Source organism: Oncorhynchus keta, chromosome 34 (assembly GCF_023373465.1).
Source record: "Oncorhynchus keta strain PuntledgeMale-10-30-2019 chromosome 34, Oket_V2, whole genome shotgun sequence".
Lineage (NCBI taxonomy): Eukaryota > Metazoa > Chordata > Actinopteri > Salmoniformes > Salmonidae > Oncorhynchus > Oncorhynchus keta.
In genome coordinates, this window is record NC_068454.1 from 18411454 (window position 1) to 18427037 (window position 15584).

Sequence of the window (15584 nt, forward strand, 5' to 3'; positions counted from 1 at the left end):
CCTTTCCCCCTTTCCCTTTCCCCCTTCCCTTTCCCCCTTTCCCTTTCCCCCTTTCCCTATCCCCCTTTCCCTTTCCCCCTTTCCCTTTCCCCCTTTCCCTTTCCCCCTTCCCTTTCCCCCTTTCCCTATCCCCCTTTCCCTATCCCCCTTTCCCTATCTTCCTTTCCCTTTCCCCCTTTCCCTATCCCCCTTTCCCTATCCCCTTTCCCTTTCCCCCTTTCCCTATCCCCTTGCCCTTTCCCCCTTTCCCCCTTTCCCTTTCCCCCTTTCCCTTTCCCCCTTTCCCTTCCCCTTCCCCTATCCCCTTTCCCTTTCCCCTTTCCCTATCCCCCTTTCCCTATCCCCCTTTCCCCTTCCCCTTCCCCTATCCCCCTTTCCGATTCCCCCTTTCCCTATCCCCCTTTTCCTATCCCCCTTTCGCTTTCCCCCTTTCCCTATCCCCTTTCCCTATCCCCCTTTCCCTTTCCCCCTTTCCCTTTCCCTATCCCCTTTCCCTTTCCCCCTTTCCCTATCCCCTTTCCCTATCCCCTTTCCCTTTCCCCTTTCCCTATCCCCCTTTCCCTTTCCCCCTTTCCCTATCCCCTTTCCCTTTCCCCCTTTCCCTATCCCCCTTTCCCTTTCCCCTTTCCCTATCCCCTTTCCCTATCCCCCTTTCCCTATCCCCTTTCCCTTTCCCCCTTTCCCTATCCCCCTTTCCCTATCCCCCTTTCCCTTTCCCTTTCCCCCTTTCCCTATCCCCCTTTCCCTTTCCCCTTTCCCTATCCCCCTTTCCCTATCCCCCTTTCCCTCTCCCCCTTTCCCTATCCCCTTTCCCTATCCCCTTTCCCTATCCCCTTTCCCTATCCCCTTTCCCTTTCCCCCTTTCCCTTTCCCCTTTCCCTATCCCCTTTCCCTTTCCCCCTTTCCCTATCCCCCTTTCCCCATCCCCCTTTCCCCCTTTCCCTATCCCCCTTTCCCTTTCCCCCTTTCCCTTTCCCCCTTTCCCTTCATTTATATTTTTGACATGTTTACTTTTACTTCACTACATTCCTAAAGGAAGTAATGCTCTTTTTACTCCATACGTTTTCAAAAGTACTTGTTACATTCGGAATGCTTAACAGGACAGGAAAATAGTCTAATTCACACACTTATCAAGAGAACATCCCTGGTCACCCCTACTGCCTGATCTGGCGGACTCACAAAACACGCATGCTTCATTTGGAAATTGTAAATGATGTCTGAGTGCTGAAGTGGGCCCCTGACTATCCTTACATTTAAAAACATGAAAATGGTGCTGTCTGGTTGGCTTAATATAGGGCATTTGAAATTATTTACAAGTTTACTTTTGATACTTAAGTATATTTAAAACAATATACTTTGAGACTTTGACTCAAGTAGTATTTTACTGGATGACTTGAACTTTTACTTGAGGGTCCTATTTCACCACTGCTTTGGGGTAAGGCTCGTCATGTGAAGTGAGACCTGAGATTACATACAGTACATCCACTAACAACAGCTATGACGACAACACACAGCATTATTACAGTCCACATCAAGCAGAATGGCTATATTTACATATGTCCTTCTTTCCTTTGAATGTCTCAGTCTCAACTGTACGTGAGACCGAAGTCAGTGGAGTAATGACCGCAAACACAGCTGTGATGATGTTCACTGTTAACTCTCTGACTTCTCCATTGTCCATTCACTTGAGATGAAGCCAGGCTGAGACAGAGAGAGAAAGTTGGCTTTTGTTTCATCTTCTATGCACACGTGCACGTTTTGCATATGGTAATGTAATAATTCCTTGAATTGCCAGAAGAGGGGGCTATATAGTTAAAATAGTGACAGTTAAAGTTAGCATTTTCTACAGCGCACAAGTTCCAAAAATACCATCTGTAACATGCATGATATTGTCTCAAACGATAACATTGTTAGTTCAGTTCAATAGCTTCATGCTCTAGTAGTACTGGACTGGCAACTGAGTGAAATACATTTCTGCAAAGAGACTATTTACAGAGATTGCATTGCATAACTTGTATACACTGTAATACTTTGGTCTGACTGATCATTTACTGTTTTGCCTAAGTCAGGAAGTGTTTATGTTATTGTGTGTGTGTGTGTGTGTGTGTGTGTGTGTGTGTGTGTGTGTGTGTGTGTGTGTGTGTGTGTGTGTGTGTGTGTGTGTGTGTGTGTGTGTGTGTGTGTGTGTGTGTGTGTGTGTGTGTGTGCGTGTGTGGGTGTGTGCGTGTGTGCGTGTGTGTGTGCGTGTGTGTGAACATGTGTGTGTTGATATCCTTTGAACCACAACACATACAGTAACATGTGAATATATGGCAGTTACTGTATAGTAGCTACATAACGTGAATCCTGTTGGCCACGGGACTATGACAATATTCTCCCTGTTGATTCTATTTCAGCTCCATTTGCAGGTAAGTCATGCTCTCTACTCTCAAATGGAACATATTTTGGGTTTTGCCAATTCATTTAAATATTTGCATGGACATCATGCAAAGCTTGACATAGATAGTCCTGCTTTCTCACATTGTGCTCTGTTCACCATACACCATGTGTGTTTGTGTGTGTGGGTGGGTGTGTGTGTGTGTGTGTGTCTGGGTGTGTGTGTGTGTTTGTGTTTCTGGGTGGGAGGGTGGTGTGTAAGTTAGTTCTATTAGTTGTGATAAAAGGCCTGCTGGAAATATAGCACAGGAAATATGTATATTACACAAACAGACCTCTCCCTCTCTCTCTCTCTGTCGCATGCTCTCTCTCTCTCTCTCTCTGCCGTGCTCTCTCTCTCTCTCTATCTCTCTCTCTCGTGCTCTCTCTCTCTCTGTCGCATGCTCTCTCTCTCTCTGCCGTGCTCTCTATCTCTCTCTCTCGTGCTCTCTCTCTGCCGTGCTCTCTCTCTCACTCACTCTCTATCTCTCTCTCTCGTGCTCTCTCTCTGCCGTGCTCTCTCTCTCTCTCTCTCACTCTCTCTCACTCTCTGTCTCTCTCGTGCTCTCTCTCTGTCGCGCTCTCTCTCTCTCTCACTCTCTGTTCTTCCTATCTCTCTCTCTCTCTCTTTTCTTCCTCTCTCTCTCTCTGTTCTTCCTCACTCTCTCATGCTGTCAGAGCGGGGGCTGAAGCAATGCCACTTGAACGTTAAGTGCAATAGAACAAAGTTGTCGTGCCAACCGGTGCCTGTGCACCGTGACCTCAACACCTGGTATGTTCTGAGCGTGCTCCAACTCCGGCTCCTCGGATCAGCTAACTCACCATGGGAAACTACATGTGTGGAACACTGAGGTGAGTGCTCCCTGGGGAACACAGACACATTTGGGTTGTTTTTGCAGTGTGCTCTGCTTCTTTCACAACTATCTCACTGTAGTTGATCTCCTTTGTAAAGAGTCTGTAATCAAAGTGTGCATGACATTAATGTTGATCTCAGAGAAGACCAGGCATTTGGCCTCAGAATACATATACAAGCATCTGTACAAAGATTCCTGTTGCAGCAATAGTGATGAGTAGACTTGGCCTTCCTGGCAACATCTTAAAGGAAGTTCTTTAAAAATGTACTTTGCAGTGTGGTCAAGTCTTTATTAGCAGTATGTTTTCATTTGAAGTGCACATATTGTATCATCGCTCTCTCCTATTTCTGTTGGGTGAGCAATTCAATTTACAATTCTCTTTTTTAAGAGTGAGTAGTTAATTCAACTTACACTTCTCTTTTTTAAGAGTGAGTAGTTAATTCAACTTACACTTCTCTGTTGTAAGACTGAGTAGTGGATTCAACTTACTCTTCTCTGTTGTAAGACTGAGTAGTGGATTCAACTTACTCTTCTCTGTTGTAAGACTGAGTAGTGGATTCAACTTACTCTTCTCTGTTGTAAGACTGAGTAGTGGATTCAACTTACTCTTCTCTGTTGTAAGACTGAGTAGTGGATTCAACTTACTCTTCTCTGTTGTAAGACTGAGTAGTGGATTCAACTTACTCTTCTCTGTTGTAAGACTGAGTAGTGGATTCAACTTACTCTTCTCTGTTGTAAGACTGAGTAGTGGATTCAACTTACTCTTCTCTGTTGTAAGACTGAGTAGTGGATTCAACTTACTCTTCTCTGTTGTAAGACTGAGTAGTGGATTCAACTTACTCTTCTCTGTTGTAAGACTGAGTAGTGGATTCAATGTACACTTATCTGTTGTAAGACTGAGTTGTTAATTCAATGTACACTTATCTGTTTTAAGACTGAGGAGTTAATTCAACTTACTCTTCTCTGTTTTAAGACTGAGTAGTTAATTCAATGTACACTTATCTGTTTTAAGACTGAGTTGTTAATTCAATGTACACTTATCTGTTTTAAAACTGAGGAGTGAAGTCTAAAGTTTGTCCTCTGGTTTATTCAGGAAGAAGAAAAATGAAGAAGGTAAAACATACTACTTTTGTAAAAGCATGTCACATTTTCTTGTTATACTTCAAAGTATGTGTTATAATTTAATCAAGACATTGCTACATATCCGCTTCTTTGCAGAAGATAACGGTGATAGTCATAGCAGCCCAGACAACAAGGTATGAAAAGTACAACCAATATTTGGCATGTCCATACACTATGATTATATGACACTGAGTTGAGTAAATGCAGGCAAATTGCATTCAAGCTGTGTGTGCGTCACAGGAGGTTGGTGGCACCTTAGTTGGGGAGGACGGGTTTGTGGTAATGGCTGGAGTGGAATCAGTGAAATGGTATCAAATACTTCAACACACATGGTTTCCATGTGTGTGATGCCATTCCATCTGCTCCCTTCCGACCATTATTATGAGCCATTCTCCCCTCAGCAGTCTCCTGTGGACTGTGTGTGCATACATGTGTGTGTGGTTGTACATGCATGTGTGTGTGTGTGTGTGTGTGTGTGTGTGTGTGTGTGTGTGTGTGTGTGTGTGTGTGTGTGTGTGTGTGTGTGTGTGTGTGTGTGTGTGTGTGTGTGTGTGTGTGTGTGTGTGTGTGTGTGTGTGTGTGTGTGTGTGTGTGTGTGTGTGTGTGTGTATAATTCGGACTCTCTCTGGATCACAGTTAGATGTTTTTTGATGGCTCTTCAAATAAGTAGTGAAAGTTGCCATAGGATGATCCATGATAGCTGTGGAATATCAGGTCAAGTTCACAGTGTTTCACTTGTTTTGCATGTCTTGTGAGAGCTGTGTTCTGTGGTATGAAAGGCTGTATTCACATGGTCTAAGAACTGTACACAGAATTAGATCATATTCAAATCAAAGCCTCTGCCTGAAATACACAGATAATGTGTGTGTGGTGTGTTCAAGCATTCAAATGTTTCCTTTTTGCTCTCGTTCAATACTCAAGTACAGAAGCATCCTGTCAGACCAAAATTCTCCAATTCACCTGTGATACATTCTCACCAGATCAGTGGTCATGAGAGAGGATTAATTGATAAAACAATATTATATTTAGTTCTGCAGTTTTTCCTGGTCAGATCACATGGATAGGGATAATTCCCTATCCAGGAAAGGAAGCTAATTCAATACAATATACCCTTTGTTTCACTCCATGGTTTCCATATTGTTACAGGAAGAGGATGTGACATATGCCACCATCGACCATAACAACACCAAGACAACAGGATTCATCGTAGATTCCGGAGATAACGATTGTGACTACGCCATCGTTAACCTTCCAACTGGCCCAGCCCACCAGTCGTCAATCAAGGAAGACTGCTCAGACGACTATGTCCTTATGGGCTAACCTCATGGACAATGTGTGTGTGTGTGTGTGTGTGTGTGTGTGTGTGTGTGTGTGTGTGTGTGTGTGTGTGTGTGTGTGTGTGTGTGTGTGTGTGTGTGTGTGTGTGTGTGTGTGTGTGTGTGTGTGTGTGTGTGTGTGTGTGTGTGTGTGTGTGTGTGTGTGTGTGTGTGTGTGTGTGTGTGTGTGTGTGTGTGTGTGTGTGTGTGTGTGTGTGTGTGTGTGTGTGTGTGTGTGTGTGTGTGTGTGTGTGTGTGTGTGTGTGTGTGTGTGTGTGTGTGTGTGTGTGTGTGTGTGTGTGTGTGTATGTGTGTGTGTGTGTGTGTGTGTGTGTGTGTGAGATGACAGAGGTCATGTGAGTAGGGAGATAACGGAGATGCAAGGTGGACAATGGCTGGGGCAAGCTCGATAGCACCTTACTGATCCAAAGGAACAGATATGATGCCTGTGACAGTGCCTACAAACTCAACTTGATGCAGTGTGTGGTTCACTAATTACAGGTGCTTGCCAAAGTATTCACCCTCCTTGGCATTTTTCCAATTTTGTTGCCTTACAACCTGGAATTAAAATGGATTTGGGGGGGGGTTTGTATCATTTGATTTACACAACATGCCTACCACTTTGATGATGCAAAATATGTTTCATTGTGAAACAAACAAGAAATAAGACAAAAAAAAACAGAAAACATGAGTGTTCATAACTATTCACCCCCAAAGTCAATGTAGAGCCACCTTCTGCAGCAATTACAGCTGCAAGTCTCTTGGGGTATGTCTCGGCAAATCTAGCCACTGGGATTTTTGCCCATTCTTCAAGGAAAAACTGTTCCAGCTCCTTCCAGTTGGATGGATTCCTCTGGTATACAGCAATCTTTAAGTCAAACCACAGATTCTTAATTGGATTGAGGTCAAGGCTTTGACAAGGCCATTCCAAGACATTTAAATGTTTCCCCTTAAACCACTCGAGTGTTGCTTTATCAGTGTGGTTAGAGTCATTGTCCTGCTGGAAGGTGAATCTCTGTCCCAGTCTCAAATCTCTGGAAGACTGAAACAGGTTTCCCTCAAGAATGTCCCTGTATTTAGCGCCATCCATCATTCCTTAAATTCTGACCAGTTTCCCAGTCCCTGCTGACGAAAGGGTGATGAGGTTCTCAGGGTGATGAGGTTCTCAAGGTGATGAGGTGTTGGGCTTGTGCCAGACAGCATTTTTCTTGATGGCCAAAAAGCTCAATTTTATTCTCATCTGTCAAGAGTCCCTTCCTCCAAATGTTTGGGGAGTCTTTTTTGAAGCAAGTCATTTTCTTTTCACTTCATCAATTTGGACTATTTTGTGAATGTCCATTATATGAAATCCAAATAAAAATCCATTTAAATTACAGGTTGTAATGCAACAAAATAGGAAAAACGCCAAGTTTTGCAAGGCACTGTATAGGTTTCTATTTATGTTTAATTATGTTTTACAGACATGTATTGTGCTTACGTTAATATACAGTGCCTTTGGAAAGTATTCAGACCCCTTGACTTTTTCCGTATTTTGTTGTTACAGCTTTATTATAATTTATTTTTCTTCAATCTACACACAATACCCCATAATGACAAAGCAAAAACAGTTTTTTAGAAAGCTTTGCTAATTTTATATACTTTTTTTAACCTGGAAATATCTCATTTACATAAGTATTCAGACCCTTTACTCAGTACTTTGTTGAAGCACCTTTGACAGCGATTACAGCTTTGAGTCATCTTGGGTATGACTCTACAAGCTTGGCACAACTGTATTTGGGGAGTTTCTCCCATTCTTCTCTCCAGATCCTCTCATGCTATGTCATGTTTAAGTTTTTTATTTAACCTTTATTTAACTAGGCAAGTCAGTTAAGAACAAATTCTTACTTACAATGTAGGCCTACCAAAAGGCAAAAGGCCTCAGGTATGTGTGTGCTATGGGGACCTTTAACAGAATGTGACTGGCAGAATGGGTGTTGTATGTGGAGGATGAGGGCTGCAGTAGATATCTCAGATAGGGGGGAGTGAGGCCTAAGAGGGTTTTATAAATAAGCATAAAAAAGTGGGTCTTGCGACAGGTGTACAGACATGACCAGTTTACAGAGGAGTATAAAGTGCAGTGATGTGTCCTATAAGGAGCATTGGTGGCAAATCTGATGGCCGAATGGTTAAGTACATCTAGCCGCTCAAGAGCACCCTTACCTGCCAATCTATAAATTACGTCTCCGTAATCTAGCATGGGTTGGATGGTCATCTGAATCATGGTTAGTTTGACAGCTGGGTTGAAAGAGGAGCGATTGGGATAGTGTAACCAAGTCTAGATTTAACTTTAGCCTGCAGCTTTGATATGTGCTGAGAGAAGGACAGTGGCCATACTCCCAAGTACTTGTATGAGGTATGAGGTGACTACCTCAAGCTATAAACTCCCAGATGTAGTAATCACACCCGTGGGGGGAGGGGCATTCTTCTCACCGAACCATATGACCTTTGTTTTGGAGGTATTCAGAACAAGTTTAAGGGCAGAGAATGCACATTGATCACTAAGAAAGTTTTGTTGAAGAGCATTTAATACAAAATCCGGGGAGGGGCCAGCTGAGTATAAGATTGTATCATCTGCATATAAATGGATGAGAGAGATTCCTACTGCCTGAGCTCTGTTGTTGATGTAAATTGAGGAGAGCATGGGGCCAAGGATCGAGCTTTGGGGTACATCCTTGGTGACAGGCAGTGGCAGAGACAGCAGATGTTCTGACTTTATACACTACACACTTTTAGAAAGGTAGTTAGCAAACCAGGCTAAAGTCCCCTCAGAGACACCAATACTCCTTAGCCGGCCCACAAGTTGAAATGGTCTACTGTGTCAAAAGCTTTGGCCAAGTCAATAAAAATAGCGGCACAACATTGCTTAGAATCAAGGGCAATGGTGACATCATTGAGGACCTTTAAGATTGCAGTGACACATCCATAACCTGAGCGGACCTGAGCGGTCCCAGTCCCTGCCGCTGAAAAACATCCCCACAGCAGGATGCTGCCACCACCATGCTTCACTGTAGGGATGGTGCCAGGTTTCCTCCAGATGTGATGCTTTGCAATCAGGCCAAAAAGTTCAATCTTGATTTAATCAGACCAGAGAATCTTGTTTCTTATGGTCTGAGAGTCTCTAAGTGCCTTTCAGCCCAAGCGGGCTGCCATTTTACTGAGGAGTGGCTTCTGTCTGGCCACTCTACCATAAAGGGGAGATTAGTGGAGTGCTGCAGAGATGGTTGTCCTTCTGGAAGGTTCTCCCATCTCCACAGAGGAACTCTAGAGCTCTGTCAGAGTGGCCATCGGGTTCTTAGTCACCTCCCTGACCAAGGCCTTTCTCTGCCGATTGCTCAGTTTAGCCGGGCAGCCAGCTCTAGGAAGAATCTTGGTGGTTCCAAACTTCTTCCATTTAATAATGATTGAGGCCACAGCGTTCTTGAGGACGTTCAATGCTGCAGAAATGTTTTGGTACCCTTCCCCAGATTTGTGCTTCGACACAATCCTGTCTCTGAGCTCTACAGACAATACCTTCAACCTCATGTCTTGATTTTTTCTCTGACATGTATTGTCAACTGTGGGACATTATATAGATAGGTGTGTGCCTTTCCAAATCATGTCCAATCAAATGAATTTACCACAGGTGGACTCCAATCAAGTGTTAGAAACATCTCAAGGATGATCAATCGAAGCAGGATGCACCTGAGCTCAATTTTGAGTGTCATAGCAAAGTGTCTGAATACTTATGTCAATAAGGTAATTCTGTTTTTTATTTTTAATACATTAGCAAAAATGTCTAAAAACCTGTTTTCGCTTTGTCATTATCAGTTATTGTGTGGAGATTGCTGAGGATTTTATTTTATTTTTTCGATTTTAGAACAAGGCTGTAATGTAACAAAATGTGGAAAAGGTCAAGGGGTCTGAATACTTTCCGAAGACACTGTTGCCAGTGAAATTGTTGTAATTTATTTTAGAACCTCAAGGACCCATGAGCAGATATGAAACCACATCCTGTGGGGATTCCTTCTGAGAGAAACAGATGATTTTGTTCAGAGACTATCTATGGGTTTATTTGGCCTCTACAGAGGAAACTCATTCTGACAAAAGACCCAGCTCTCAACCACACCACTAACACCATGGGCTCGTGCTGAAGAGAATGTGTAGTAGTGCAAAAGAGAGAGATGAGATGTTTATCATTTGTAGTTGAATTACGTTTGAATTGTATAAATAATGATTTTTTTCTGCCACAAATCTATTTGAATGAGATACAGTCATGTGAGAACAGGATTGGAGTTGTTTTGTGAACTGGTTTTAGATGTTTCTCAAAATCACCAGCAATTGTCCTATCGTATACACGTATCCTATAAATGATTGACACAAAGATAGATTAAATGTCAACATTGTTAGAAAAGTCCATGTTTGTATCATGTTGTTTATAACATCAATGGCAACAGTAAACTGCAGACTATTTTCTGCAACTTCAAGATTAAATCATTGAATATTTTGTAGTTTCTTTGAAATTTCTATAAAAAGGGAAGTCTTTGTGAGATCTGTGAGATCAAAATAGATCAGGTTAGCTTCTTCTTTAGCCACCAATAGATAAATCACATAATAGCCTACAGCCTAAGAATGCGAACCAAAACATGTATCAATTCACAGTCGAGGAAGCATGCTCATCAGAGGGTGATTAGTTCAAATCCCAGGTGAGTCACTGTGACAATAAACCTGCAATGTGAAGCAGTGTCACTCTGTATAACTGGGCCTACTTGTACAGGCCTTCCTTTACTAGGCTTCGACACTACTTCCTGATCTGTCATAACAATGGGTCTCTAACGTGAAAGTGAGATGGAGGAATGTCCACCCAAGGTTCACATTCTATTCCCCTGTTCTTTTAGATTTGTGGTTAGGAAAGAGATGAGGGAATGTAGATCAACACATTTCTCATGAACTGAGATTACCAGTATTCTCCAGCAGAGGGTGCACATACAGAGAGCACTAGTTTAATATGATGATGTCACATGTATGAGATGGACTAATACAAACATGGCTTCCCTTGGCATCCATGAATACACGCAAATAGCCCTAATGACAAACCCTGAATGTCATTACACTATTTGGGCTCTATCTTTGTGTCACATTTCAGCATGTAAAAACAGGCGCATTGGCATTTTCCAGCCCTAACGTCAAGTTTGGTAATTTAACCGTCTAACATCAGCTCGCTTGCCCTGACATCAGCTCGCTTGCCCTGACATCAGCTCGCTTGCCCTGAAGGGGAGGGGTGGCAATATTTGAACTGTGTCCTTAAAAACAATTGCAAAAGTTACTATTTCATGATAACTTTTAAGACCCACAAAAAGCAGGTCTTAACGGTAATGTAGTGGCATGGATTGAGAGCAGAAGCCAGCCTCTCCAGCCATGATGCACAGTGCCCATGGACGAAAGAAGTGACTTTTTGGCAGGTGAATCTCATATTTAGAAACATAAAAATGTGATTTGGTTTAATTTAAATGAAAACCAAGCATAACCTACACTCTAAAAAATAAAAGGTTCCTGGATTATTCTTCAGAGGTTCTTCAAATTGAAACTGTGGGGGGAACCCCTATGAGTTCTTCAAATAACCCCTTTTAAAGGATCCTAAAATAACCTTTTGGGGTTCATTTTTGAACTACCCCCCTCCAGTTATTATTAATAACACAAATAACAAGAACAACAAGAACACAATATTTTAGTTATCAGTGATTATTATATTTTAGTGGCAAAGCAGAATAGCAGAATAAAAACAACTAAATATGAGGTAAACTCCCAAGTCCAATGCATATATCTTCCGGGGTGTTGATGTTAATGTGTTGGTGTTCTCCATATCCATTTTCCAGTGCATGGTGATCCAACAGGTTTCCTGTTATATTCATCAGAGGTGTAGGGAGGGTGAAGTCTGTGAATCCCAAAAATTGTAATTATACAGATGATTAACAAAATATGCACAGTATTCATACTGCTGTGGTGAATGTAAATGTGAATGGGAAAAAAACTGTTTTGATAATGGTTTTCATACACATATCTTGTCCATAATGTAGAGGTGACGAGGTAAGGAAGGAGGATGGGAAATGTGGTCTGCATAATATACCAATACCAATTAACACACCTTTATATGCCTCCGTGTCTGTATACCTGCAGACCCAGACACAAAAGTGAGCAGTTTAGTAATCTGTACCCAAAACAGCTAGCCTATCCATTACATTGTGTCGATTTTCTAATTTAGAAAACTTTGCACAAATATGAAAAAATAGACGGTATCACCATAAAACAATATCAATTCAGATCAAACAAGGGACAAACCGTATCATAAATGGAGGTTAAGTGCCTGCACTTGCTGTCCATTCAAATTCAAATCCAAGTGTTTCAGTTGGGCAGTTAGGTTCTTGCAAGAACCCCCACCATCTAAGGAGATTCCTCGATGTACCCCATCTCCCATGAGGTTCTTTGAAGAACCTTTTGTGGGCTATTTTATCCAAAGACAATTCAGTCCTCCATATCAACATCAGAGCCTGTTGAATAACTTTGATTATCTTAGAAGAACCCTTGTTGAACCCCTACATTTTTTGTGTGTATCCTCCCCTTAATCAAGGCAGGTTTATCAGAATCGCAAAGGAGCGTCTTTTTATCCTGATCATTAGCCAAGTATCCTATGAATAAAGGGTTTTTAAATGGTCTACTGAAATACTTTGGATTTTTTTGCCATCATGATTTTTCATTATTCACAATTCACATACCGTACCTGCACCTGCATACTTAATTTCGATGTTCAACTAGGCTATCATCAACCATTTTCAACGAGCGCCCCTCGTCCGATTACCAAAGAAATGCTCCTCCAAACAATTCCGTACTCCATATCAACAGCAGAGCCTCGCGCATTGGCACTAGTACAATTGATAGTAACATACAAATGCATAAAGACTGATAGGCCTACATGTGGCATGGATCGAGATAAGCAATCTATTTTATGATATATTTATATATTTTTCTATTATTATATATTTTTTCTTGTTTCAGGTCAACATCGTAAACAAATTGTACAAATTGTACATATGTTGTTGTTAAATCGATATTCTGATATTCTTTGAGTTAATTTGGGAAATAGAAACTCAATAAAATAGCAACGTGTCACCATCAAACATACAGTATCTGATATTGACCTTATACCTTCCTTGCTTTCAGAGACGCCAGGTGGAAAGACCTTGTTATTAATAAGGGGAGTCAGAGCAGAAAAGTCATCCTTTCTCCCAAGGTGTTCGATCTCTCCAGATCTTGAAGGTACTGTTAACTTCTGTGCTGACTGAGTTTCTGTCATCAGTCATAACACTGATTAATGAGTATCAGAGATGTGAAGCAAGATTCATTACTGACCCAATTAGAGCAATGTTAATCTCTGAGCCATTGTGCAATTATGCGAGCTTGACATGCCAGGTTATAAACTAGCAAATGAGGTAGCGTTAGGACTCCTAAATTATACGGTAGCTGCAGTTTACACATTTACAAACTTGATATTTTACTGTACCATAACAAACTTGAGAGGTATTTTTCGTATTATATATTATTATTATTATATGTAATGGGACCATCTGGAGAGGATACAGTCTGGGTAAAACATTCATTTTAATCAGATGAATTCTATCCAACCATGATAATGGCAGGTCCATCCACCTATCTAGGTATTCCTTAACTGCAAAGTTGCAAAGTTGCTGTTAGACAGGTTGTGAATTTTTTCAAAATGTTCATACCAAGATAAAGAAAATCATTTTTTGTCAAATTGAACAGGATGTCATTGAAATTGTTGTTGTCTGATTTATTGAAATACATTTTGTAGTCAGAAAAATAGCTAAGCCTCTTAATTAAGGCAATACAAATGGGAATAGGGGTTTCTGGGTTAGAAATTAATGGCAAAATATTATCTGCATATCGGTCGCGTCGTGCCATTGTCATGAATGATCTCAAGCCTCCCTCTACCGGCGGAGGCAATCGTGGTGCCCTAAAGTCATGATAAAGCCAGTCATTCTGGACGAAGGCTAATGACTGTCTAGTTTAAATCACACTATAGTGCCTGGAAATACGATGACATTGCTAAAGTCAAATGTTTAATAGGAAACAACTTTGCCAGCATTATCTTGTCATCAAATGTACTTTAGACAGATGCCAATGTTGTCATTAGCTACCAAAGTTCATCCAAAAATTGCTATCAATGCTAATGTTAGCAGCTAGCTAAAATCAGTTGACCTCCCCTCAATCTTAGCTAACTAGCTAATGTTGTCGTTAAACTCCATTTGGCAACATCAAAATGATGAAAAAAAGGTTTTACTACAAATGATTTGCCTCCCTTTGAATGGCATTATATTTTCCAAGCCACTGTAATGCACATTTGATTAAATCTAATTCAGCGCTCATTGACAATGCGTTGAGTAGAATGCTCAGTTGGGCATCAGTACAAAATTAATGTTCAAAACAATAGTGGCGAAACATGCAAAACATGAATAGCCTTTGCAAGGGGCTCTAATACCAAGGCAAATAACAGAGGTGACCCTAGCGTGTCCCTCGACCCAAAAAGAAAGTGGGTGACTGTATTCCATTTGTTATCACAGTGGCCTGAGATGCATGGTATATCAACTTTATCCCGTTAACAAAATTCTCTCCCACTTCAAATCTGTTAAAAACCTGAACGTTTCGACAACATCCGGTGAAATTGCAGAGAGCGCGAATTTCAAATAAAATAATTAGAAATATTGAACTTTCATACAATCACAAGTGCAATACACCAAATGAAAGCTTAACTTCTTGTTCATCCAGCCACCGTGTCAGATTTAAAAAAGGCTTTACGGCGAAAGCAAACCATGCGATTATCTGAGGACAGCACCCCATCATACAAACACGTGACAATCATATTTCAACCCGCCAGGCGTGACACAAAACTCAGAAATAACAATATAATTCATGCCTTACCTTTGAAGATCTTCTTCTGTTGGCACTCCAATATGTCCATTAAACATCACAAATGGTACTTTTGTTTGATAAATTCTGTCGTTATATCTCCAAAATGTCCATTTAATTGGCGCGTTTGATTCAGAAAAACACCAGTTCCAACTCGCCCGACATGACTACATATTATCTAATAAGTTACCTGTAAACTTTGTCCAAACATTTCAAACATTTCATGTCAGCCAAATTATTGCTGGTCTGAGCTGTAGAGTGACAGGTAGTCCCTCATAATGGTATTTATTTCCCTAGTGGTGAATTGTTCCACCCCTGATATTAGCGTGGTGCAGTTATATTCTTTGACAGTTTTGAGAGGAGTTGACTTGTTTTATTTCCATGTTCATATAACCTGTGTATAGCCTGGAAAATAGATGCTTCTGCTTTCTCTGTAAACAGTTGGTCTAATGCTGATCTTGCGGCTTGCAATTCTTTGAAGAGGAGGAAGTCCTTTTAATTTCATCTTTAAGTTGCCTTACTTTTAACTCGAAATCCAACTGTAGTTGAAATGTTTTTTTATATCCTCTCTCAACTGGCTTGCATGCTTCCCAAATTATTGAAGGACAGACGTCGGGGGCTGTCATTATTCTCCATATACATAGTTCATTGATTATTTAAAAAGACAGTGACTTCAGGTGTGTTGAATGGCATAGGGTTTAACACCAACTTCCGTTCGATGGATCCCTGTAAAGTGGGTAAATTACTATGCTGACTTGGCTTCCACAAATATTTGACCAATAAATGAATTAAAATACTACAATTATTTCTATTTTGTCTCCCTCTCTGTTTTCCTAATTTTCCAGCAATTTGAAAGTGTCTGAATCTCACCGGAGAAATC

At 41.2% G+C, this 15584-nt stretch overlaps 1 protein-coding gene across 1 annotated transcript; it reads left to right on the plus strand.

Annotated features, from left to right (window-relative positions):
- Positions 1-2808: 2808 nt before the first annotated feature.
- On the plus strand, positions 2809-10233 carry si:ch211-214p13.7 (uncharacterized). Its single transcript, XM_052493332.1, has 4 exons — positions 2809-3267; positions 4363-4382; positions 4488-4525; positions 5538-10233. The coding sequence occupies exons 1-4, from the start codon at positions 3239-3241 to the stop codon at positions 5709-5711; spliced, it is 261 nt and encodes an 86-aa protein (XP_052349292.1). The 5' UTR covers positions 2809-3238; the 3' UTR covers positions 5712-10233.
- Positions 10234-15584: the final 5351 nt, after the last annotated feature.